The sequence below is a fragment of the Zalophus californianus genome, chromosome 15 (genome assembly GCF_009762305.2).
Source record: "Zalophus californianus isolate mZalCal1 chromosome 15, mZalCal1.pri.v2, whole genome shotgun sequence".
In the NCBI taxonomy this organism is placed as follows: Eukaryota; Metazoa; Chordata; class Mammalia; order Carnivora; family Otariidae; genus Zalophus; species Zalophus californianus.
Window position 1 is genome coordinate 61,347,924 of NC_045609.1, and position 26,769 is coordinate 61,374,692.

Here is a 26,769-nt window from a genome sequence, read left to right on the forward strand (position 1 = left end):
AAACAGTAATAATATTCCATCACACTCTGTGATTTAAGCTGCCTAATTCTCCCTTTTTTCCAACTAACTTTTAAAAAATATTAAAAATAATATTAAATTACATAATGTATTTCACATAGAAGAATTTGGAAAATACAAAGTAGTATAAAAAGAAGGAAATAAAAACCATCCATAGTTTATACGTGCACATGCACACATACACACAAAATAACACCCTTCAGCAAAATTGGGACCATATTTTATATGTTCTTTTTGCCTCTTGCTTTTTTCTTTTGTTATATTATGGTCATTTTCCGATGTTGTTGCACATTCTTAGAAAACAAGATCTAGGGGTGCCTGGGTGGTTCAGTCGTTAGGCATCTGCCTTCAGTTCAGGTCATGATTCCAGGGTCCTGGGATCGAGCCCCACATCGGGCTCCCTGCTCTGCGGGAAACCTGCTTCTCCCTCTCCTGCTCCCCCTGCTTGTGTTCCCTGTCTTGCTGTGTCTCCCTCAGTCAAATATATAAATAAAATCTTAAAAAAAAAAAAACAACAAAACATGATCTAGGGACAACTGGGTGGCTCAGTCGGTAAAGTGTCTGCCTTCGGCTCAGGTCATGATCCCAGGACCTGAGATTGAGTCCCAGGCTTCCTGCTCAGCAGGGAGCCTGCTTCTCCCTCTGCCTGCCACTCCCCTGCTTGCCCTCCCTCCCTCTCTCTCTCTCACAAATAAATAAAAATCTTTAAAAAAAAATCTAATGATGTTCATTGTATGACTGTTTCAAAATTCATTTAAATGGTTTCCTGTCATTGATTATTTAGACAATTTCCATTTTTCAATTTTATAAGTGTTATAGTATAAATATTGTCATACAGAATTCTTTGCTTATCACTTTTATTTCCTTATGGTAGATTCTTTTTTATTATTTTTACTTCTATTTAGGTAATACATATTTTTGAAAAGTCAAATAGTGCTACAAGGCATGTAACCAGTGCTGCTCCCCCCCTTTTGGGGTCCCTCTCAAAACTCTTTTAGCTATTTGTTTAGATATTTACTTTTATATTTCTAAATAATATGCTGATACCACCTTTCTTTAAAATGGAATTTTTGCATTTGAAGCAATAGCTATTGACTTCTTCCTCATAGATGTAGAGAGAACACTTTTTGTAGTACTTCATGTTCCCATTTTCCTTCCCTCATCCTCGCAATATAGTTATCTCTCCAGTGAGTTAAACCAGTATTCAATCTTGGGCGCCTGGGTGGCTCAGTCATTAAGCGTCTGCCTTCGGCTCAGGTCATGATCCCGGGGTCCTGGGATCGAGCCCCACATCGGGCTCCTTGCTCCGCGGGAAGTCTCCCTCCCACTCCTCCTACTTGTGTTCCCTCTCTTGCTATCTCTCTCTCTGCCAAATAAATAAATAAAATCTGTAAAAAAAAAACAAACAATATTCAGTCTTTACTTTATTAAGATCTTAAGTATTATCACTACCCAGTCAAGTATTTCTTCCTATTCAAAAACTATGCTTAGTTTTCTATGTTACTATCACTATTTCTTCTCAAGCTCTACAATACAGGTCTTAAAGCTCTCTGAATACTGTTTTCCCACATGATCAAACACAGCTCTTCTCTTCCCTTTTTATCTCTTCCTAGAGACATCCTTCTCAGAGCCTCCTGCCCTCTTCTTCCATTCTATATTTTTTGCTCTCTAAATGGAACTTTCCTCCACTTTTCTCCAGACTCCATTTTCCTGGATCCCATGTCCACTTTTTATCTTGGTTTATTCTCTCATTTTGGTTAAAAAAAAAAAAAAATCCTCCAAAGCCTCTTGAGAAAGGATACCTGGGATGTAATTTTCTTTAGACCCTGCATATCTGTAACTATTTTTATTCTATACTGACACTAGATTGAAGATTTGACAGAATAGAGAATTCTAGTTTGGAAATTATTTTCATTGAGAATGTGGTGGCTTCTTCGGTCTTCTCATTTCTAGTGTTGATCTTGAGTAGTCTGGTGCCATACTGATTCTTAATCCTTTGTATTTGAACTAGACTTTTTTTTTTTTTTAACAATCTTTTTGTTCCCAGTGTTCTAAAACACTTGGTGTGGGTTTCTTTATTCATTGTGCTACGTTTTTAGTGCGGGTCCTTTTGATCTAGAAAATCATATTATTTGATTTTAGGGGATGATCCCATATTAGTTCTTAATGATTTCCCCCTCCTCCATTTTTTTTCTGTTTCCTGAACTGGTCCTCCTGTTTTCTTGTCTTCTACCTGGTCCTTCCGTTTCAGAGCTTGTTCTTCATTGGTGCTTCTCTTTAAAGGCACTTGGTGTATTCAGCCTTTTCAGCTCTGCTTCTGTTTCCTTTTCTTCTGCTGAGTATATGTTGATGAATCTCATTCACTACTTTCTTTTCACCTCAGGTCCACTTTATTCTACCTATTATATATTTCAGTTTTTATATTTTACTTTTGAACACTCTTAGTACCTTGCACTTTTTTTTATTTAAAGATTTTATTTATTTATTTGACAGAGAGAGCGACAGCGAGAGAGGGAATCACAAGCAGGGGGATTGGGAGAGGGAGAAGCAGGCTTCCCACCGAGCAGGGAGCCCGATGCGAGGCTCGATCCCAGGACCCTGGGATCATGACCTGAGCTGAAGGCAGCCGCTTAACTAACTGAGCCACCCAGGTGCCCCAGCACCTTGCACTTCTTCATAATACTTGTGTGAGCCCTTGCCTGATGTCGTTCTCTTTCACTATACAGGAAACTCCATGGGGGGTGGGGCAGGGATTGCATTGCATTGTTCACCACTATATTTCTATTATGCACTCCAGTGACTGGCACAGAGTTGGTGCTCACTGGCACAGAGTTGGTGCTCATAAATGTTTGTCTAGTGAATTAATATCTTCCTTTAATCAAATAGAATTTATTTTATCAGTGGAATGAAATAGGAATTTAACGCTTACCCCATAATAATTAACCATGTGTTACAGGACTATTTATTGAATATTCTTTCATCATATATAATATACTATACATTGTCCTACCTAGTCTTTTGCTAGTAGTATACTTATTTGTTATAGCTTTATCATACATTTTTAAATGATATTGCAAATTTTCTGTCATTAGTTTAACTATTTTTAAAAGTATTCTGACTCTCTCCATCGGGTTTTTCTTTCACATACAAAGTCACTTACTCAGGTTCTTTTTAAAATTTCCATTGGAGGGCACCTGGGTGGCTCAGTCATTGGGCGTCTGCCTTCGGCTCAGGTCATGATCCCAGGGTCCTGGGATCGAGCCCCGCATCGGGCTCCCTGCTCGGCGGGAAGCCCGCTTCTCCCTCTCCCACTCCCCCTGCTTGTGTTCCCTCTCTCACTGTGTCTCTCTCTGTCAAATAAATAAATAAAATCTTTAAAATGAAATAAAATAAAATAAAATTTCCATTGGAATTTTGATTCAAAAACATGAGTTAGTATGGGGAAGATTGACATCTTTATAATATATTTGGCCTTCCAAGAACATGCTATGGCCTCTACATTTGTTCAAGACTTCTTTTGTGACTCTAGTAAAATTTGTAGGTTCTTTTTCCCCACATTTTTGTGACATAAATTTCTTAAGTTTATTCTTAGGTATTTTTTAATTTTCAATTGCTAATGGGAATGGGACTCCCCCTCCCTCCCATCATAAATTCCTTTTTTTTTTTTTTTTTTTTTTTTGACAGAGACACAGCGAGAGAGGGAGCACAAGCAGGGGGAGTGGGAGAGGGAGAAGCAGGCTTCCCGTGGAGCAGGGAGCCCGATGCGGGGCTCCATCCCAGGACCCCGGGATCATGACCTGAGCCGAAGGCAGACGCTTAACGACTGAGCCACCCAGGTGCCCTTAAATTCCTTTTATTTTAACTAAAATTGGGTAGATTTTTCTGTATTCCTGAAATACAGTTTATGTTACTTGCCCAGGTCAAAAGAACTACTAGCTTCATTTTTAGCAAAAGCCAGCTGTTTCAGTTATCTATTGCTATATAACACACTGCTCCAAAACTTTGTGGCTTAAAACAACAACCATTTTATTATATCTCACAATTCCATGGGTTGACTAGGGCCCAGCTGGGCAGTTCTTCTAATAGTCTCACTTGGGGTCTCTTCTGTGGTTACAGTCAGCTACGGCTGTGGCTTGGATGTCTGGCACCATGTGGCTTCTTTAGATGTGATGCCTCAGTCTCCAGGGCTTTTCCTCATGACCTCTCCCTTCCATAGCATAGCTTAGACTTTGTACATGGCAGTTCAAATCTCCAAAATGAAAGACATGGAAACTTCAAGGCCATTTTAGTGCTTGGGTGTGGAAATCCCAGATTGTCATTTCTTCTACATTGTATCTGTCAAAGTACTCACCAGATTCAAGGGGAGCCGACATAAACTCTACCTCTTGATTGGAGGAAGGGCATATGAGGGGTAGCACTGTATGGGACTATATTTGGGACTAATTACGATAGTGGAATTTGTTGCTACCTTCTTTTGAATTCCTTCTACCAAATAGCTACCCTAAACTCTTAGGTTCCCATAAGCAACTTTTGTCCAGTCAACTAACAGTACCAAATAACTATATTCATTATATAGCTGGAATCTGGTTGAAGGGGGTAGCAGAGGAAAAAACAAAAATGTTTCCACCTTGCCATTTGTTCTCCTTGGTGAGGCATAACTCTCGTGGACAGAAATACAGAGTTTGCTTGAGCATGAAATACCAGACAAGGGGACAGGTGTAAATTGGCCTTGTTCTGCTGAATCCTGCCTACTCTCCAGGAAGGACAGCCTCCCCCTCTCCTCCCCAGCAGAGTCCAACCCCTTCCCTCATTATGGCTTGTCATAAGAGCTCCCTCCTATGCTGGTTCAAGTGGAAATCAAAGAAAGTGTTATTCCTTTTCTTTTTTCATATAGTACTTCTTCCCACCCTGGGGTTACTAACTTCTTGCTTAAATATGCACCAAGCGAAGATGCATAGTCTTCCTCCCTTCCTCCCCCTCAGCTTGGTCTGAAGGAAGGCAGCAGGTGATGGAATGCATAAAAGATGGGGGGTTGGGCAGGGAGTGGGTGGGTGGGGGAGGAATCTTCTCACACATTATGGATGTTGCTCAACAGAACGGGTGTGAAATTTAGTCAGAGCCACAGCATGTGTTTCAATTTTCCAGGGAATTTTCTCTTCCTAACTGTAGGTTTAACCCTTTTTTCTGTGTAGTGCCAAGGGCTACCCAAGATAGATGAAATGAGTTATTTGCAAGAAGGAGAAAATGCTAGGATTTCACAGGGCCCCTTGAAGATCTAGGATCTCCAACTTATTTCCTGCCAAATGGTTGTGGAAAAAAGCATAAACTTTGGAGTTGAATAGACCTGGCTTCAGATCCCATTTCTACCATTGGGTGGTCTTGGGCAATTACTTGGACCTATTTGAACCTCCATTATTTTAATCTATAAAATGAAGATAAAAGGGGCGCCTGGGTGGCTTAGTCGGTTAAGCGTCTGCCTTCAGCTCAGGTCATGATCCCAGGGTCCTGGGATCGAGCCCCACATCGGGCTCCCTGCTCGGCAGGAAGCCTGCTTCTCCCTCTCCTGCTCCGCCTGCTTGTGTTCCCTCTCTGTCTCTCTGTCAAATAAATAAATAAACATCTTTTTAAAAAAAGTGAAGATAAAAACTTGTCTTATAGGGTTCTTGTGAGGGTTAATGAGATGGTGTGTGCAAGGTACCTATTTGTACAATGCATACCTTGCATGTAGTAGGTACTCATATAGTAGGTTCGTTTGTTTTCCTTCTCTAGTCTTCCTCCTGGATTTTGAGGGTATTTACTCCTCTTTAACCTGTGCCACCTTATGTTTGCCATTTAAGCAGCTTTTCACATCTTAGATTTGTTACTTTTCTCTCTCTTTAAGTGTGTTAGAGAGGAGGCATCCTTTCACATGATATGCAGAATCTCTCTGGAGGTCCTCATTAAGCTAAAGGATGAATCTATGTAACAATGCTGAGAAGGATTACAAGATTTGCCTTTCCCATCTGATCCTGAAGGCCTCATGAACTTAAAAGAGTTATAAAATCATGCAGTGGTAGAGTTAAAATGAAACATAGAAGTCATCTAGTTCATTGTATAGAGAACTGCGGCTTAGAGGTCATATCTTATGCAAAGCCTCATGACAGAGTAGTGGCGGTTCTGAACTTGGAGTGTTGACTTACTTGTCTGTTAGTCTGGTTATAATTTAATTTTTTTGAAGACTGAGTTGTAATTACTAAGGGCCTAGTTTTTGTTGTATATGAACTTTCTTCTTCTAAATTGGGTCCCCGATTATACTTATAGCAATGGGAAGTAAACACTGTTGAAGACATTTCAGTGACACCCCTTTGGGAAGCAAGAGGGCACCATTGAAGGTATATCAGGTACCACCTGAAAATCTCTTCTTTCCCCAAAGGTTGCCCAAGGGGCACTGAGGTGGCAGCTCAGCTGGCTGTTGAGCCTCTGCTCCCAGAATGGTGAGTTGGGAAGTAAATTTCTTTCTTCTTTTCTATATTTTCATTCTCCCAAATAATGTCAAGTAGGAGAGGCTTACCCCAAATTCCCAGCTCTTTTCTCTTTTTAAATTGAGGTATAATTAAGATACAATAAAATGAACAAACCTTAGGTGTTTAGTTAATAAATTTTGATAATTATATAAACACATTGTAACCATCGTACAAGGAAAAAAAAAAGATACAGAACATTTTCATTACCCCAGAAAGTTTTCTCGTGCTCCCTTTAAATTACCCCTAACACACACAAAACCAGTGATTCTATTACCAGTGATTAGTTTTGTTTTTGAGTTTCATATAGTTGGAATCATAGGATATACTCTCATATCTAGCTTCTTTTCACTTAGCACATTTTTCGAATTCCTGTTGTTTCCCATCCCTGTTGTTTCATGTATCACTGGTTTTTTGTTTGTTTTGATTTATTTTGTTTTACTGACTAGTTTCCAATTGTATGGATAAACCACAGAGAATGTATTCATTCTCTTACTGAAGGACATTTGGATTGTTTCTAGTCTTTGTTAAGAATAGGCTGCTATAAATACTCCTGTACAAGTCTTTTTGTCAATGTATGTTTTAGTTTCTCTTGGATAAATACTTAAGAGTGAAATTGCTGGATCATAATGTAGATGTGTGTTTAACTTTAAAAGCAATAGTTTTTCAAAGTGGCTGTAGCCCCCAGTCTATCTTTTTTCGCTCCTGAGGAGCTAGGCTCTTTAAGTTGAGGATTTGGCAGGAGAAGAGAAGCCACATCATCAGGGTCCCTGCTGCCAGAGCACAGTGGCCTGAATCGGACACTTAAAAAGCTGAAACAGGTGTTTGAAACCCTACTCCAGCCTCCCTATTTGATGCCGGCCCCCTGAGAGGCTGGGGCTCGGCCAACAGAATTCAGACCTAATCTAATGGATATTGGATTAGAGACTTTTGCTTGCAGGACATGGCTACATAATAGTATATATATACTGGGACTTGATAACATTTGAAGCAGGTAAATGTACATCTTTATGTAGGAGAGAGGGGCCTTTGGTGTCCCACGTGCTTCTTGAGCATGGGGTAGTCTGTGTCCCAGATGGAAGCCCCTCCTTAACCTTGCTTCTTACCCCCACCCTTCTCCTTGAAACTGTGTACAGAAGTCAGCACTTTCTTTAATGATGTTCATATTGCCAAGGGCCTTTAGCGAGGTAGGAGTTGGTATCCTATGTGTCAAATATTATGGGAGAGAAATTATTCCCTGGTAAACTGTTTCTCTATATTTTTATTTTTTTTCAAAGATTTTATTTATTTATTTGAGAGAGAGGGAGAGTGAATGAGCAGTAGGGAGGGGTAGAGGGAGAGGGAGAGAGAGAAGTAGACTCCTTGCTGAACAGGAAGCTTGACACAGGACTCAATCCCAGGACCTGGAGATCTGACCGAAGGCAAATGCTTAACCGATTGTGCCACCCAGGCACTCCTGTTTCTCTGTATTTTTTTCTTAAGATTTTATTTATTTATTTGAGAGAGAGAGAATGAGAGAGAGAGAGTACATGAGAGTGGGGAGGGTTAGAGGGAGAAGCAGGCTCCTCGCTGAGCAGGGAGCCCAATGCGGGACTCGATCCCGGTACTCCAGGATCATGACCTGAGCCGAATGGAGTCGCTTAACCAACTGAGCCACCCAGGCGCCCCTGTTTCTCTGTATTTTTAATGCCTCTATCTTACCTAGGCCGTGGGGAACTAATTCTCAAAGGTTAAAGCAAGAAACTGAAGGTTAGGATGCAGGCTCCCAAAGGCAAATGACTTAAAATACCAAAGCAGTAGTTTCTCTAACCATGCACAGTGGGATTGAAGTTAAGAGAAATGTAGTCTATCATTAAAGGGCAACTTCAACTGAAGATTTTGAAAGAATAGGTTCCAATGCTAAATCTTCTCTAATATTGGTTATAAGAGTCCAGGGAAAGAAGAAATAGGTTCTTTATGCTAGTCTAGCCTTTCCACAAATCCTTGACAGGAAAGGGCATTTCTGAATTTAGGTCGAACTTCATAGGTGGCCTTTCCTTTAAACCTAATCTGGATATCTTCAGACCTCAGTCTTGAAAGGCAGGACCTGCTGTTGGGCTGCATTGTGTGGATGCCATTCTTGTATGAACTAGGCTGAGACTCATAGACTATGATTCTTTCAATAGATACATTTTCTTCTTTTAATTTTCATAGTAAAATTAACTTTTTTTAGTATACAATTGTATGAATTTTGAAGAGTTATTTATTTGAGAGAGAGCACTCATTCGTGAGTGGGGGGAGGGGCAGAGGGAGAGGGAAAGAGAGAAGCTCCAGAGACTCCCCCGCTGAGCACAAAGCCCTGACCTGAGCCTAAATCAAGAGTCAGATGCTTATCCCACTGAGCCACTCAGGTGCCCCCAGTTTGTATGAATTTTAAGATACACATAGATCCCTGTAATCACCGTGACAGTGTGACAGTTGGGATACAGAACACTTTCATCGCCCCAGAAAACTCCCTCTTATCTCTTTGTAGTCACACCCTTCTCCCCACTGGAACCCCTGTCAGCCACTGAGGTATTCTCCATCACCACAGTTTTATCAAGAAGGTCATAAAATGAAATCATACAGTATGTTACTTTTGAGACTGGCTTCTTTCACTCAGCATGATGCCTTCACCTAAACTTCGGCTCAACAGTTTGTTCCCTTTTTATTGTTGTGTAGTATTCCATTGCGTGTATGTACCACAGTTTATCCATTCACTAGTTGAAAGACGTTTGGCTTCTCCAGTTTGAGGCAATTTTGAGTAAAGCTGCTATAAACGTTTGTGTACAGGTTTTTGTGTGAAGAACAATGGTTTGCATTTCTCTGGGATAAACACCCAGGAGCGGGATTTCTGGGTCAAAGGGTAAGTGTACGTTTAGCTTTATAAGAAACTGCCAAACTGTTTTCCAGAGTTTCCGTATCACTTTGCATTCCCACCAGCAATGAGAATTCTGGTTTCTCCACATCCTGTCTGGTACTTGGTATTTTCAGTATTTTTATTTAAGCCATCCTAACAGGTAGGTAGTGGTTCTCCATGTGGTTTAGATTTGCATTTCTTTAATGGCTAGTGACACTGAACATCTTTTTCATGTGCTTATTTGCCATCCATGTATCCTTTTTGGTCGACGTGTCTGTGTCCAAGTCTTTACCCCATTTTTTAAATTGAATTGTTTGTTTTCTTACTGTTGAGTTTAGAGACTTCTTTATTTATTCTGGATTCAGTCTTTTATTGGCAGTACAATGATTTACAAATGTTTTCTCCCAGTCTGTAGCTTGTCTTTTCAATCTCTTAACGGTATCTCTTATAGAACAGACATTTTTACTTTTGATGAAGTCTGGTGTATCAATTTTTTTTCTTTTGTGCATTATGTTTTTGGTGTCATTATCTAAGTACTCTTTGCCTAATCCCAGGCCACGAAGATTTTTCCTATGTTTTCCTCTAAAAGATATACAGCTTTATGCTTTTTGTTTACATCTGTGATCTATTTTGAGTTAATTTTTCTATAATGTGTGAGATTAGCATGGAGGTTTTTTTGTTTGGTTGGTTTGGGGGGGGGGGGTTGGGGCTTTTTTTGCATATGGATGTCCATTTGTTCCAACATCATTTGTTGAAATTAATGCCTTCTTTAGACCAAATTCTCCTTAGGACTGTGCCTTCTTCAGAAATGAAGGAGTTACAGAGGATTCTTTCCTGGAATCACCTCTTTCCTCCTCTCTTTCCAGGAATCACCCTTGTACTCCTGTTCCTTATTTCTTTCTGAGTCTTTCTGATTTTGGGTTTATTTTTAATGCCATGTAATGGAACAGTTATTATTTGTGAGTTGATTGAGCATAAAGTATTTCATTATAAAGTGGCCATCCATCACAAGAAGGCATGTGGGCTGTAAAAAACATTAACTGTGTGCCCTGGGCTGGAATGCAACTTTACCAGAATAATGCAGCTTTTGTATTGTGTGCAGTTGGGATAAAACGAGAGACAGATAGATAGACAGATATTGTTGGGGAAACAGGTGTTGGCTGAACTCGGGTTCTGCATGTTTTCTGAACATGGTTGTCTCCCAATGCTTTCAGGATTGTTCCTCCAGATTTGGCTGTCTTAAAGGTTCCCTGGGTACCTTTCAGAACAAATAATGTGACTTCTCAGAGTACTGCTGTTTCCAAAAATGTTCTTGTTCATTTTTCAGCTTACAGACATGTTTTTGTAGAGACAGCAATGGCAAGTGGTTAGAATACTTGTTCTCGCCCTTATAGGTTACACTTTTGATGCCTTTGTTTTCCCCATCTGTAAAATGGGAAATGTACATTATTGTCAAATTCTTGAGCCCAATAGCACAAAGGGTGTCTGAGGCAGAATAAGATTCCTTAGTCTTAGTGTCACTAAGAATTTATGATCTGCTGCCACAGAAACTATTTTCAGCTGTTGGAGAAAAGTGAATAAATAAGATTCTGTACACTTAAGGGACAGGGGAAGACTGCTACCAGTCCTGTAATTGATACTCTTTGGGGACTCTGATTCTTCTCTAGAAGTTTTGGCTGTTGACCCTTTGGTCTTTTCCATATCTGTAGACTTTGCTAATGTCAGTTGAGAATTTAGTTCTTTTTTTTTTTTCCTCTTACTTCCCCTTCAGGGCCCCTGGAGGAGACCTGACAGGGTGGTAATTGATAATAAACCTATAATTGCCTTCTCTTCTTGCTACCATCAAACACTGGAACTTTTTACAAGACTATGAGAGGAATTTGGATTGAAAAAGTTGCTCCAAGTGTAATGACTGCATAAAGTTGGGGTGAATTGTTCTCTTTTAAAGTGTAGCAACAGAAGTTTTTAATTTCTCCTGGGCTTTCAAATTGCCTGCTTAAGTTTGGGCTTGGTCTTGTACAATGTATGCAGAAAACAGCAAGGCAGATAAAGGACCAGAGCAACTCTGGCTTTTGCCTGTATGTTACAACCTAATTGCTTTCCTTTCAATATGTGCCAATTTCCTCTAGAAGAAGAAAACTAGTGTTTATAGAGTTGATACACATCAAACTTTGCTCTCAGGAAGACAGATGGATCAGTCTGTCCTCGGGCCTCTGTGATACATTTGAGGCCAGTCCCTGTGGGCCTCATTTAGCCCTGCCAGCCTTGTTAAAGGAGCCTCACTCTTCCTCTTGGATTAGGAGGCAACCTGGGCAAACCTGATGCTTAATTCGTGTGGCAGTACTAAAATCAATAGCTAACAGAGTTTAGTCATTGGATAGGAGGAGGAAAGGTAGAGAAGAAGAAACTTCAATTCCAGGATAGTTGAGTTTTAAATTTTTATTTGCCATCCAACTCATGCAGTTAATAAATATATCTAGTAGTAAACCTGTAGCATCAATATCATGGTATAATATTAAAGGACATAATACAGTGTTTAAGAGCATGGACTTTGAAAGCCAGAAAAGACCTGGCTCTAAATTCTGGCTCTTTCATTTACTGTGTGATCTTGAGCAAGTCTCTTAGCCTCTTAGTGCCTTCGTTTGTTCCTTCCTTCCTTCCTTCCTTCCTTCCTTCCTTCCTTCCTTCCTTCCTTCCTTCCTTCCTCCCTTCCTTCAAAAGAGAGAGAGAGCGAGCAGGGGAGGAGGAGAGGGAGAGAATCTTTTTTTTTTTTTTTTTTAATTTATTTCTTTGACAGAGACACAGCGAGAGGGAACACAAGTGAGGGAGAGGGAAAAGCAGGCCTCCCGCAGAGCAGGAAGCCCGGCACAGGGCTCGATCCCAGGACCCTGGGACCACGACCCAGGCCGAAGGCAGACGCTTAACGACTGAGCCACCCAGGCGCCCCAAGGGAGAATCTTTTTTTTTTTTAAGATTTTATTTATTTTGACAGAGACACAGCAAGAGAGGGAACACAAGCAGGGGGAGAGGGAGAGGGAGAAGCAGGCTTCCCGCGGAGCAGGGAGTCCCATGTGGGGCTCAATCCCAGGACCCCAGGATCATGACCTGAGCCGAAGGCAGACGCTTAACGACCGAGCCATCCAGGCGCCCCTGGAGGGAGAGAATCTTTTTTTTTTTTTTTTAAGATTTTATTTATTTATTTGAGAGAATGAGAGAGAGAGAGCATGAGAGGGGGTTGGGTCAGAGGGAGAAGCAGACTCCCTGCTGAGCAGGACTCCAGGATCATGACCTGAGCCGAAGGCAGTCGCTTAACCAACTGAGCCACCCAGGCACCCTGGAGGGAGAGAATCTTAAGCAGGCTCCATGCTCAGCAGTGCAGAGCCCGACGTGGGGCTCGATCTCACCATCCTGAGATCATGACCTGAGCTGAAATCAAGAGTCAGACGCTTAACCGACTGGGTTGCTGAGATGCCCTGAGCCTTGGTTTCTTTATCTGTAAAATGGAACAGTAATACTGTTTCTCAGGGTTATTGGGAGGATAAAATAAATAATCTATGTATAACAATTATGCTTAATAATCTATGTAGCTGTTCCTGATATCTGAGTCAAATTAAGGTGGTTGTCCTTGGCAGTGGAATAGGATTCTTCTTCTAAGGGTGGTAGATAGGATCTCCTAGCAGCAAGCTAAACTGGCTGTTTGGGTTGGGTTGGCCATTGAGGGCTAGGATTAGTCTAAAAAATGAATACTTCCGGGCACCTGGGTGGCTCAGTTGGTTGGGCGACTGCCTTCGGCTCGGGTCATGATCCTGGAGTCCCGGGATCGAGTCCTACATCGGGCTCCCTGCTCAGCGGGGAGTTTGCTTCTCCCTCTGACCCTCTTCTCTCTCGTGCTCTCTATCTCTCATTCTCTCTCTCTCAAATAAATAAATAAAATCTTTTAAGAAAAATGAATACTTCCGAAAGGTTTTTTTTTTTTTTTTAAAGATTTTATTTATTTAGTTGACAGAGCACAAGCAGGGGGAGTGGCAGGCAAAGGAAGAGGGAGAAGCAGGCTCCCTGCTGAGCAGAGAGCCTGGCATGGGGCTCCATCCTCACGACCCCAGCCAAAGGCAGATGCTTAACCAACTGAGCCACCCAGGCACCCCTCTGTAGAGTTTTTTAAAAAGATCAAGTATTAGAAGTAATTTGCCTTTCTTAGTGTAAGTGGTTGGTACCATTATCTTATGCTGGCCCATGGATTCACCTTGTACCTAGATGTGGTAGTGATTAACCCAACATCATATTTTGTCTCTTAAGGATCATAATATCAAAGATAATTGACCCCCTTCCCAAGTCTAAAGGCGCCTTGAGAAACTAAGCATTTGGCACAGATCTGGGAACTGTTAGGTGATAGCTAAGAAAAGAGGATCTACTGTCAGGAGCTTAGACAAACAAACTGGGCTTGCTTTTCCCCCAGGCTTCCTTTGTAACAGACTGTCTGCATTTATGTGCACTTACCTCAAACTGTACTTTGCATTTTATAAGTTTTAGGAATCTAAAGGAGCCTTAAAGAATTTAGTTAAACTACCGCCACTACCACCTTCACTCGGAAAACTCTATGGATGAGGAAACTATGGGCCAGAGAAGTGAAGTGTTTTGCCTGAGATAGGCCAAGACTGGGCCAAGTGCATTTCTCTATTTCTCCTGCTGTATAGAGCAAGGTTGCAAAGGCTTGTCTGGGTTTGACCCTTAAGCCTGGAAGATAATACATTTCTCTGAAAGCTGCCCTTTGTCAGTCAGTCTTGGTTCAAGTCAGTTCCTGAAGTCAAGCCTAAATCCCTACATAACCATTTGAGGTCTGGAAATAAAGGTATGGCAGGTGTGGCAGATACTCCAGGGCCTTCTGGCTTTACCAAAGTTTAGATTTGCTCATCCTTTGGACCACTACTCTTGATGTCCTCTAGTGACCTCAAAGAGAACAGCTTCTTCCTACTGAACTTAACAGTATCTCAAAAATTCCATTTGTAGATCATTCCCAATCTCACTTTGACTTTTGCCAAAAATATTCCTGGGTATAACATAGTCAGAAAAGTAGAATATGAGGACCTGACCATTTTTCCTAAAATAAAATGTCCAGGCATAGACAGAAAAGCCAAAAACCCAAAAGCTTTTTATGTTCAAATAATTTTGTCTGTGTCTCTGGATACAGAAATATCAAGAGGGGTAAATGAACTTGACTTTTGTTTGTATCATGCTCTGATTTATTAGTCTGTTATACATGATCTACCTTGTGAATGACACTACTCTGTCTCCAGGAACATGAGCCAGTATTTGCAGGATGAAGAGCAAGGATGGGAGCAGGCTGGTGACCCTCTAGAAAGCAAGAAGGGAGAAATAGGCTCTGAGGGCAAAAGGGTCGAGACAGGCATTTCTGAAGCCAAATGGTGTTGAAATAATATACCACAGGCCTTTTTCCTTGTCAGCGTAATCCAATTGAGAATGCCCATCCGCCCCTGACAAGAGTCACTCAGGAGTGAAGAGCTTCGCTACCAGGGAAAGCAGCTTATGTGTGCATTTTGGCTCAGGAATGTGCCAGCCCAATGCTGGCCAAATGAGAAAAGGCTGTGCAGGCCGGAGAACCCCAAACTCCTAGGAGGAGAGTGACTGTTCCCCTGTAGGCTAAGAAGAGAGTGTTCCCTTTTGTCTAAGGGCAGTACTTGATGCCACATGTTGAGACCTTTGGCATAGATTATCAGTGAGGGTGGCAGCTCTGACGTAAAAAGAGAAAACAATGTCAGGATTCATTCCCTTTTGGACAGGTCAACTCATCATCTGGAAAGACAAGAGACTTGGGGGACATCTGCAGATTCTCAGATTGATGTTGGGCCAAACTGAGACTTATCTGTTTTAATATCTTAATATAGGGAGTTGAACTCCCTGCTCACTGCTGTTGAACAGAGTATGAGGGGAACACAACCAAGACGTCTCTAAAGGGTTTCACTTTGTTTGGTGTTGAAGTCGTTCATGAGCTTCTCCAGAAATAATTTAATAATTCTTGTTGCAATTGTTCTTATTCAGCACTGATTAGCCAGAAGTAGGACTCAAATTTGGTTTTAGGAGCAGGTGACCTAATCCAAGAAGGATCCCAAGTGTTCTTTTTTCAATGAGAAGTTGCATTTCCCCTCCTTGTACTCCTTCCCTTTTTTCTGTCCCATCTTGGGACATGGACCAGTCACCTTCAGAGTACCCCTCTACCTGATCTGCACTCTCTGTTTACTGGACTGTTTGTGCCTTGAAGTTGACAACCTTCCAGGGTGGGAATTTTGGCTGCTTGGCAGTGGTGTCAGATGTCTCCTTAGTTGTGAAATTATTCAGCCTGCTTACTATGAGCAGCATCATGGGCACCTTTCCCCTGAAGGACTCGGGCAGCTTTTCTCACTCTTTTGAAGAAGATCTAGACAATTGAATCTCATTTGCCAGGCAGGCTGAGCCAGGAGGCAGAACACCAGAAACTTTTCTGTTCTGGCTTCGTAGGAAGCAGTGGAGTTGAACAGCTACAAGCACAGATTTTGGAGTCACGTGAACCTGGATTTGATTCTCATTTCCACCACTTGTTAGTTGGTGGGTAGATCTACTTTCTCAGTCTCATTTTCATCTTCAAAATGGGGATAATTTTGGGGGCGCCTGGGTGGCTCAGTCGTTAAGCATCTGCCTTCGGCTCAGGTCATGATCCCCGGGTCCTGGGATCGAGCCCCACATCGGGCTCCCTGCTCCGCGGGAAGCCTGCTTCTCCCTCTCCCACTCCCCCTGCTTGTGTTCCCTCTCTTGCTGTCTCTGTCAAAAAATAAATAAAATCTTAAAACAAAAAAAAAGGGATAATTTTGAAGAGAGAAGGTATATAAGCTGCTTAGCACATGGCATGGCACAAGGTCATAAATAGTAGCTACTATTACTGTTATTTTTATCTCTTCTAAAAGGAGGATGAATATTTCACTCATTTGTTTAAAAAAGGGGAATCTCTTCCTTTCTCTGATAACTATGCATATCCTGGAGAAAGCTGAAACCCTCAGAAATTAAAAGAGCTATCTGAAATTGCACCATACATAAATAACAACCACTAGTTATCTTGGTATCTATCCTTAATTTTTATCCCTTTTAGTGTTTAGTAATCAAAGATAGAAGGCTTGCCTTTGAAGTTTTTGATATTTACTTAGATCTTAAGAAATAAAACTGAGGGATGCCTGGGTGGTTCAGTCATTAAGTGTCTGCCTTCGGCTCAGGTCATGATCTCAGGGTTCTGGGATCAAGTTCCGCATCAGACTCCTTGCTCGGTGGGGAGTCTGCTTCTCCCTCTGTCTGCTGCTCCCCCTGCTTTGCTCTGTCAGTCTCTCTCTCTCTGACAAATAAATAAATAAATCTGAAAGGAAGGAAGGAAGGAAAGAAAAAAGAAAAAAAAAAAAGGAAGAAAGAAAGAAAACTGAACTGGGACGCCTGAGTGGCTCAGTTGGTTAAGCGTCCGACTCTTGATTTCCGCTCAGGTCATGATCTCAGGGTCCTGGGATTGAGCCCTGCATCGAGCCCCACATCGGGCTCCACACTCACTGTGGAGTCTGCTTATCCCTCTCCCTCTGCTCCTTTCCCCATTTGTGTGTTTGTGCCTGTCTCTCTGTCTTTCTAAAATAAATAAATAAATAAATAAATAAATAAATAAATAAATAAATAAATAAATAAAATCTTAAAAAAAAAAAAAAATAAACTGAACTTAAAGTAACTTACAGTATTAAGAACCCTGGACTGGGACTCAGGACTAAAAAACTAGAATAAAAAACTAGAATAAAAATAAATGTTAGCTGCTGTTATTTCTTTTTAAATATAATTTATTTTAATTCTTTAACACCTGTTTTACAGGTGATAAAATACAGGCTTTGAAAAATTTGGTATCTATCACACAGCCATTAAGTTGCCCAACTGGAATCTAAATCCTATTCAGAAGCCTATTTTTTTTCACATAGTGCCCTCAACTTCTAGTCCTGGTTCTAATACTAACTGGCTTTGTAGCATTTTACAAATTACTTAACCTTTCTAAATCTTTTTTTTTAAGATTTTATTTACTCATTTGAGAGCGAGAGAGAGAGACAGAGAGAGCACAATCAGGGGAAGAGGCAGAGGGAGAGAGAAGCAGACTCCCCGCTGAGCTGGGAGCCCAACAAGGGGCTCGATTCCAGAACCTGGAGATCATGACCTGAGCTGAAGGCAGAGGCTTAACCATCTGAGCCACCCAGGCATCCCAGCCTTTCTAAATTTAATTATCTCATTTGTGAATTTTTAAAAAAGATTTTATTTATTTGACAGAGAGCACAAGTAGGCAGAGAGGCAGGCAGAGGGAGAGGGAGAAGCAGGCTCTCTGCTGAGCAGGGAGCCTGACATGGGTCTCGATCCCAGGACCCTAGGATCATGACCTGAGCCAAAGGTAGACGCTTAACTGACTGAGCCACCCAGGCACCCCTCATTTGTAAATTATTTTTAGGGCCTATCTTAGCCATAATATCCTAGGATTTGGAGGATTTTCTAGAATGGCCAGTTGAAAATTAGGGTTTATTTTTCTAGAGCACTGTTACTCAAAGTATAATCTATAAACCATTTTAGGTTCACAGATTGCTGCTTGGTACATGATGGGATGTATACGGAAATTGAGGCAAAGCATTTAGAAATTTTTATAACATCTTGACAGTAATTTTATATATTGTTGATTTTATAATAAAATGGAGTTTATATTATGTCTTTGTTTTTAAAATTTCATTCTCTAGCAGTTCATTTTATTATAGTTTATAAAATGATGGGTCTGCAATGGATTGACATAAAGGAAAAAAAATAAATTGGCCCTAACCACAGACTGTTTGAGAAAGCACTATTTTAGAGGACCATCTGAACATCTTAACAGGATTTTGAATTGAAATTCCAGGGCTGTTTTTTTTTGTTTTTTTGTTTTTGTTTTTTTTTAAACATGTTTACAAAGAGGTACCTCTTAAATCAGAAATGTCCTCACTAGTGGTACCCTGCTAGTAGCACAGTCTCCCCTGCCATGTCTGTTCCGCCCACTAACACCACCAAAAGCTGCAGGGGGTGTTCCTGTTAGAGTGTCTCTGATGCTCCTAGCAATCAGCGGTTGAACCTAGAGAGCAAAACTCCAATTCTGCCTTGACCAAACTCTTGGAAAAATTAATTTTATATATCACGATTCTCTCTTTTTGTAGGGGTTATGGGAGTGAGGGTGATAGTGAAGGTTCCTGGTGGGCGCTAATTAAAAACACTAGCTCTGGGGCATCTGGCAGGCTCAGTTGGTGGAGTGTGTGGCTCTTGATCTCAGGGTTGTGAGTTCAAGCCCCACATAGAGTATAGAGAGTACTTAAAAATAAAATCTTTTTTAAAAAAAGTCCAGCTCTTCTAGTTTGCCATCACTAAGTCTCCATAAAGCATTGATTTACAGAATAGAAGTGCCAGAAAGAACGTATTTTAGCAGTCATAGATTCTAACTACCTAATTTGACAAATGAGCTTGAGTGTCATATGCCTGGCTATTGGTAGTAGTGAGAAGTAGTGAGACTAATGATCCCTTGTCCATTGACTGGATTATATACTGTGCAAGGGCCACATCCAGAGCCTCCAGAGAGTTCTCTATGGGACTTTGTCCAAGCCTTTATATGATATCACTCCTGCCAACTTCAGGCCTCTCATGCCAGAGTGAGCTTATGAAGCAGATTAACAAATAAAATCTACCAATATATTAAAAGAGTAATATACTGAGACTAAGTGAGTTTTAATCCTAGGAATGCAAGGATGATTCAATATCTGAAAACCAGTTAATCTATATTAACATTCTAAAGAAGGAAAACTACTTGATCATATCAATTAATGACAAAAAGGCATTTGATAAAATTGAAATCCACTAATGATAATGAACATTTACAAAAAAAACTTATGACTACAGTGAAACACTGAATACATTTACCCTAAAATTGACAGCAAGGAAAGATGGCTGCTTTCATAGTACTGGAAGTCCCAGCCTGTATAGTGAGTCAAGAAAAGGAAATAAAAGGCATGTAAGTTGGAAAGGAAGAAATAAAACTCACTGTTTACAGATAACATAATTGTCCGTGCAGAAAACCCCAAGGAATCTACAAAAACAAAAACAAAAAATCCTAAGGGGGATGGGTTAGCCTGGTGATGGGTATTAAGGAGGGCACATTCTACGTGGAGCACTGGGTGTTATGCACAAACAATGAATCATGGAACACTACATCAAAAACTAATGATGTAATATATGGTGATTAACATAACAATAAAAATTACATGGTCAATAAATAGTACATTAAACAAAAAAAACAAAAAACAAAAACAAAAAATCCTAGAACTAATAAGTGAGTTTAGTAAGGTCACAGGATATAAGGTCAACACACAAAAATCAGTCACATTTCGTCTCCTTGGTCTTGGCCATACAGATGAGATGATGAAGGGGATAGCATTTGGAAAGCATCTCAGTAAGATGCACGCATTATGTCGCCGCTGTGCCTCTAAGGCCTGCGACCTTCAGAAGTCAACCTATGGCAAATGTGGCAATCCTGCCAAGCAGAAGAGAAGTACGACTAGAGTGCCAAGGCTAAAAGATGAAATACCAGGGCACCTAGTGGTGCCATCAGTTAAGCAGTTCTTGGTTTTGGCTCAGGTCGTGATCTTGGGGTAGTGGAATCGAGCCCTGCATCTGGCTCTACACTCAGTGCAGAGTCTGCCTTGGTTTCTCTCTCCATCTCCTTCTGCCACTCCCCCCTAGTGCGCGTGCTCTCTTTTTCTCTCTCAAATAAATAAATAAATCTTAAAAAAACAAAAACGAAATCCCACTGGGACTGGTCAAATGAGGCACCTAAGAATTGTATACTGCAGATTCAGGCATGGATTCCGTGAAGGAACAACACTTAAGCCCAAGAGGGCAGCTGTTGCAGCATCCAGTTCATCTTACGGATTTCAATGATTGGTCACACAATAAATGTTCTGATTTAAAACAACAACAGAAAATCAGTCACATTTCTATATATTAAAAATGAACTTCTGGAAACTGAAATTGAAACACAATACCATTTACAAACATACCAAATAAAATATACATCTAACAAAACATATACAGAATCTAACAAGATATAGAGAGACTATACCATGTCCATGGATTGGTAGACACAACTTAGTAAAGATGGCATTTCTTCCCAAACTATAGACTCAGTGCAATTCCTATCAAATTCCCAGCAAGATTTTTGTAAATATAGACAAATTTATGTTGAAATAGAAAGGCAAAGGAACTTGAATGCTGAAAGCAGTATTGAAAAATAATAAAGTTGGAGGGATCACACTACCTGATTTTAAGACTTAGAATATAGTTAATCAAGACAGTTTGCTTTCAGAGAGTAAGATACACAGATCAGTGGAACAGAATAGAGAACCCAGAATATACTTACAAAAATAAGGTCAGTTAGGGGCTCCTGGGGTCATGATCCCAGGGTCCTAGGATCAAGCCCCGTGTCGGTCTCTTTGCTCAGCAGGGAGCCTGCTTCTCCCTCTCCCTCTCCCTGCTACTCCACCTGCTTGTGCTCTCTCTATTAAATAAATAAATTTAAAAATCTTAAAAAAAAAATTTTTTTTAAATAAGGCCAGTTAATGATTGGAAGAGTGCAGTGACAATTCAGTGAAGAAAGAATTTTGTTTCAATAAATGTCGTTGGAACAAACGGACATCCATATGCAAAAAGAAAAAGAACCTCCATGCAAACCTCACACATTATAGAAAAATTAACTCAAAATAGATCACAGATGTAAACAAAAAGCATAAAGCTGTATATCTTTTATTTATTTTTTTAAAGATTTTATTTATTTATTTGAGAGAGAGAATGAGATAGAGAGAGAGCATGAGAGGGGGGAGGGTCAGAGGGAGAAGCAGACTCCCCGCTGAGCAGGGAGCCCGGTGCGGGACTCGATCCCGGGACTCCAGGATCATGACCTGAGCCGAAGGCAGTCGCTTAACCAACTGAGCCACCCAGGCGCCCAAGCTGTATATCTTTTAGAGGAAAACATAGGAAAAATCTTCGTGGCCTGGGATTAGGCAAAGAGTACTTAGATAATGACACCAAAAACATAATGCACAAAAGAAAAAAAATTGATACACCAGACTTCATCAAAAGTAAAAATGTCTGTTCTATAAGAGATACCGTTAAGAGATTGAAAAGACAAGCTACAGACTGGGAGAAAACATTTGTAAATCATTGTACTGCCAATAAAAGACTGAATCCAGAATAAATAAAGAAGTCTCTAAACTCAACAGTAAGAAAACAAACAATTCAATTTAAAAAATGGGGTAAAGACTTGGACACAGACACGTCGACCAAAAAGGATACATGGATGGCAAATAAGCACATGAAAAAGATGTTCAGTGTCACTAGCCATTAAAGAAATGCAAATCTAAACCACATGGAGAACCACTACCTACCTGTTAGGATGGCTTAAATAAAAATACTGAAAATACCAAGTACCAGACAGGATGTGGAGAAACCAGAATTCTCATTGCTGGTGGGAATGCAAAGTGATACGGAAACTCTGGAAAACAGTTTGGCAGTTTCTTATAAAGCTAAACGTACACTTACCCTTTGACCCAGAAATCCCGCTCCTGGGTGTTTATCCCAGAGAAATGCAAACCATTGTTCTTCACACAAAAACCTGTACACAAACGTTTATAGCAGCTTTACTCAAAATTGCCTCAAACTGGAGAAGCCAAACGTCTTTCAACTAGTGAATGGATAAACTGTGGTACATACACGCAATGGAATACTACACAACAATAAAAAGGGAACAAACTGTTGAGCCGAAGTTTAGGTGAAGGCATCATGCTGAGTGAAAGAAGCCAGTCTCAAAAGTAACATACTGTATGATTTCATTTTATGACCTTCTTGATAAAACTGTGGTGATGGAGAATACCTCAGTGGCTGACAGGGGTTCCAGTGGGGAGAAGGGTGTGACTACAAAGAGATAAGAGGGAGTTTTCTGGGGCGATGAAAGTGTTCTGTATCCCAACTGTCACACTGTCACGGTGGTTACAGGAATCTATATATGTGTTAAAATTTATAGAACACTATACCAGAAAGAGTTGGTTTTACCAAATTAAAAAATGCACATGGGGCGTCTGGGTGGCTCAGTTGGTTAAGTGACTGCCTTCAGCTCAGGTCATGATCCCAGAGTCCTGGGATCAAGCCCCGCATTGGGCTCCCTGCTCTGCGGGAAGCCTGCTTCTCCCTCTCCCACTCCTCCTGCTTGTGTTCCCTCTCTCACTGTCTCTCTCTCTGTCAAATAAATAAAAATCTTTATTAAAAGAGAGAAAGAGAAAGGAAAATTTTTTAAAGATTTTATTTATTTATTTGAGAGAGAATGAGAGATAGAGCGCACGAGAGGGAAGAGGGTCAGAGGGAGAAGCAGACTCCCTGCTGAGCAGGGAGCTCGAGTGGGACTCGATCCCGGGACTCCAGGATCATGACCTGAGCCGAAGGCAGTCGCTTAACCAACTGAGCCACCCAGGCGCCCGGAAATATTATTTAAAAAAAAATTAAAAATGCACATCGCTCTGGAAGTGTCAAGCCATGGCTTTAAAATTTCCCTAGTCTTTCACCATGAAGGAAGACATGAAGAAAATATAGTTATAGCAACTGGATGAAAGCTCAGAAAATCTTTCCTTTCCCACCTCTTAATTAAAGATTATTTTTCCATCTAGACTTTTATATATCAAACTATACTAACCATGACCATATTTTTTAAGTGACCAAATCATATGTAATAGTTAATGTTTCTAAAGCAAGACTAGATGACTTTATATTTTTTAATATGCTTTACACAAAAGTATTTTATATATTTCAGTTTTTCCTAGTATTTCCATTCCTTACATCTCAACCCTCTTATAACCTCTCACACACAATGGTTTTCTTCTAGGTTTTTCCTGCAAATTGTACATCTCTAGGTGGGGGTAGGTGGGGGATAAGAAGCAGGTTTTATACAGCTGATGTGATCACTGTCCATACAGGCTTGGAAAATGCTACCCAATCTGCCAATTAATTAAAGCATTAATCTGAGGAGCAGCCGGGCCCAGGGAATGTTTACTCAAAGAGGGGGGTGGTAGGAATGGAGTGGGAAGCTCCCTACATTTGCATGAAAATGAAGGTACTTAGAAAACCCGGCTTTCTTTTGTCTCTAAAGGTGGGCAGCCTTGATCATGCCCCTTAATCTTTCTGAGCAATTTAGGAAGCCTTTTAGTGAGCTGGTCTCTGAAAGATAAAAGCATTGCAGACTCTAGAAAAACAAACTCTGTAGAGTAGGGTAGAGAGCAAGGCCAGTGCAGTGTAGTTTCTCAGATCTGGAATGAAGCCTTCTAAATTCAGGAGTTTGTGCTGGTAGTTAGGTAGAATAGATGTTAATGGTTTCACAAGTTTTGAAAGCATGTATACAGACTGCATTCAATTCCCAGCTCTGCTTCTTATTAGATGTGATTTGGGGCCAATCATGTAGTTTTATCTAAGCCTTATTTTTCTCATCTGTAAAGTAAAAATTATTAATTGTTCCTTCATCTCAGAGCAGTTAGCCCTTTGCTTTGCTCTAGGCAGAAAGGAAGCGGAAGAGTGGTTAGGACCTTCCAAGATTACAAACTGGAGTAGGGACTGTGCAGCCTTTAGTTCTTTTTAGGCTTATTTTTCAGCAAGGACTAGAAACCTCAGGGTTTTCCCTCACCTTCCTGGGGTGTGCTACATTTTTATCTCTAAGAGAAGTGACCTTGACCATAACAGCAAAAGACATAAAGACGGTAGCTCATCCTGGGACCTGTTTGGTCAACTTGAGATGAAGTTTATCTATCTGTCACTAGGAGGAGTGGTGAAATGGACATGGAAAATTGACTCAACAGTACTTGGTGACATTAAAGAATTACTGTTAATTTTTAAATTGTCTAAAAATGTATATATATATATAACAAAATTTACCATATTGGGGCACCTGGGTGGCTCAGATGGTTGAGTGTCTGCCTTCGCCTCAGGTCATGATGTCTAGGTCCTGGGATCAAGCCCTGTGTAGGGCTCCCAGCTCAGCGGGGAATTTGGCTTCTCCCTCTCCCTCTGTGTGCACTCTCTCTCTCAAATGAATAAATAAAATCTTAAAAAAAAAAAAAAGCACCCACTGTGGGGCCTGAACTCAAGATCCTGAGATCAGGACCTGAGCTGAGATCAAGAGTTGGACGGTTAACTTTCCGAGCCGCCCAGGCGCCCCTATTGCTACTTTTTTAAGCATGATAATGATACCGTGGGGTTTTTTAAGATTGATTGATTGATTGATTTGAGAGAAAGCACAAGCAGGAGGGGCAGTGGGAGAGTGAGGGAGAGAATCTCAAGCAGACTGCATGCTGAGCATTGAGCCTGATGCTGGGCTCCATCCCATGATCCTGAGATCATGACCCTCGCTGAAACCAAGAGTTGGACGTTGAACTGACTGCACCACTCAGGCGCCCCAATACTGTGTTTTGTTTTGTTTTTTAACTTCTTAATCTTTGAGCTACATACTAAAAATTTTATAGGTAAAATAATACAATGTCTGTGATTTGATTTAAGGTAATCCAGAGGAAGATTGACCTAGTAACTAAGAATTCTAGCCTTATGGCAAAGATGAGAAGGGCCTTTTTCTAGGGTTTAGCTTTTGTTAAATGACATCCCTTCATTTCTGTTTCTTTTCTTGTAGAACTCTCAGAAATTGAGCCCAATGTGTTCCTCCGTCCATTTCTGGAAGTGATTCGCTCTGAAGATACTACTGGCCCTATCACTGGACTGGCGCTCACCTCTGTCAACAAGTTCCTGTCCTATGCACTCATAGGTAAGAGCTCAGGCTTACTTGAATGACCACAGCACTTCATTTCCTGCCTCTCCTGGGGTGGTCAGGCTTTAGGTAGTGAGCTGGTGGCAACAGAAGGTTTCTCCTAGCCATCTGTTTCCTTGTAGGAGAGAAATAAGACAGTTATTGGTTACTCATCATGCTAATTGACTCAGGTTATGCAGAGTGGGGAGGAGGGGGGATTTCCTTGGGACTCTGGTTTCTTTATGCTTTGGAGGGAATTAAGGGTATGGTACCCTTGGAGGTTTGGTTTGGTTTCTTTTTAACGTTATTTTTCAAATATGGTGCATGCTTATTTTAAGAAGATAAACAATAAAGAGGTGACTAAAAGAAAAATTAGTGGTGTCTCCTCTCAAAGTTCCTTCTTCCTTACGTAAATAATGTTGACAGGCTGGTTTGAATCTTTCTATACCTTTCTCTACATGTATATAAAGATATGTAAAGTACCATTTAAAAAATAGGAGTATGTGCTTTGGATTTTCTTTTTTCATTTAATAGTATTAACTTAGAAAGATTGTACATGATATAATTATCCCTCTGATTTATTCTTTTTCCCCCAGTTTTGAAATATAATTTATGTATAATATATTAGTTTAAGGTAGACAACATAATGACTTAGTATACGTATGTTACAAATGAGTACCACATTAAATCTAGTTAACACTCAGATGAACCATGAGAGATGATGGACTCTGAAAAACAAACTGAGGGTTCTAGAGGGGAGGAGGGTGGGGGGATGGGTTAGCCTGGTGATGGGTATTAAAGAGGGCACATTCTGTGTGGAGCACTGGGTGTTATGCACAAACAATGAATCATGGAACACTACATCAAAAACTAATGGTGTAATATATGGTGATTAACATAACAATAAAAAATTTAAAAAAATATCTAGTTAACACTCATCACCTTGTATAGTTTCAAATTTTTTTTCTTGTGATGAGGACTTTTAAGATCTACTCTTTTAGCAACTTTCAAATATACAATGTAGTATTTTTAACTATAGCTACAATGTTATTCATTACATGCCCAGAACTTATGTATCTTGTAACTAGAAGTTTGTATATTTTTCTTTTATTAGGTAAGATATATATAATATAAAAATTGTCATTTTAATCATTTTTAAGTATATAATTCAGTGGCATTAATTACCTTCACAGTGTTGTACAATCATCCACCACCATTTGTTTCCCAAACTTTTTCACCCCAGAAGAAACTCTAATTATTAGGGAACAATACACCATTTCCCCTCCCCTCAGCCCCTGGTAGGATTTTTTTCTTCTTAGTAAAGCTGTGTAATTTCCATAGTATAGATACAACATCAGTCTTTCTGGGTGGCTCAGTTGGTTAAGCGGCTGTCTTCAGCTCAGGTCATGATCCCAGGGTCCTGGGATCAAGCCCCACATGGATCCCCATATTCTCTGCAGAGTCTGCTTCTCCCTCTC

At 40.5% G+C, this 26,769-nt stretch overlaps 1 protein-coding gene across 10 annotated transcripts in view; it reads left to right on the plus strand.

The window, feature by feature from the left end:
* The window catches only part of GBF1 (golgi brefeldin A resistant guanine nucleotide exchange factor 1), a 118,367-nt gene that overhangs the window by 62,719 nt on the left and 28,879 nt on the right, over positions 1-26,769 (plus strand). For all 10 annotated transcript variants that reach the window (XM_027596201.2, XM_027596210.2, XM_027596203.2 and 7 more), the window contains exon 4: positions 25,178-25,309. In XM_027596201.2, the coding sequence (XP_027452002.1) occupies positions 25,178-25,309 (132 nt within the window). The remainder of the gene's footprint in view (positions 1-25,177; positions 25,310-26,769) is intronic.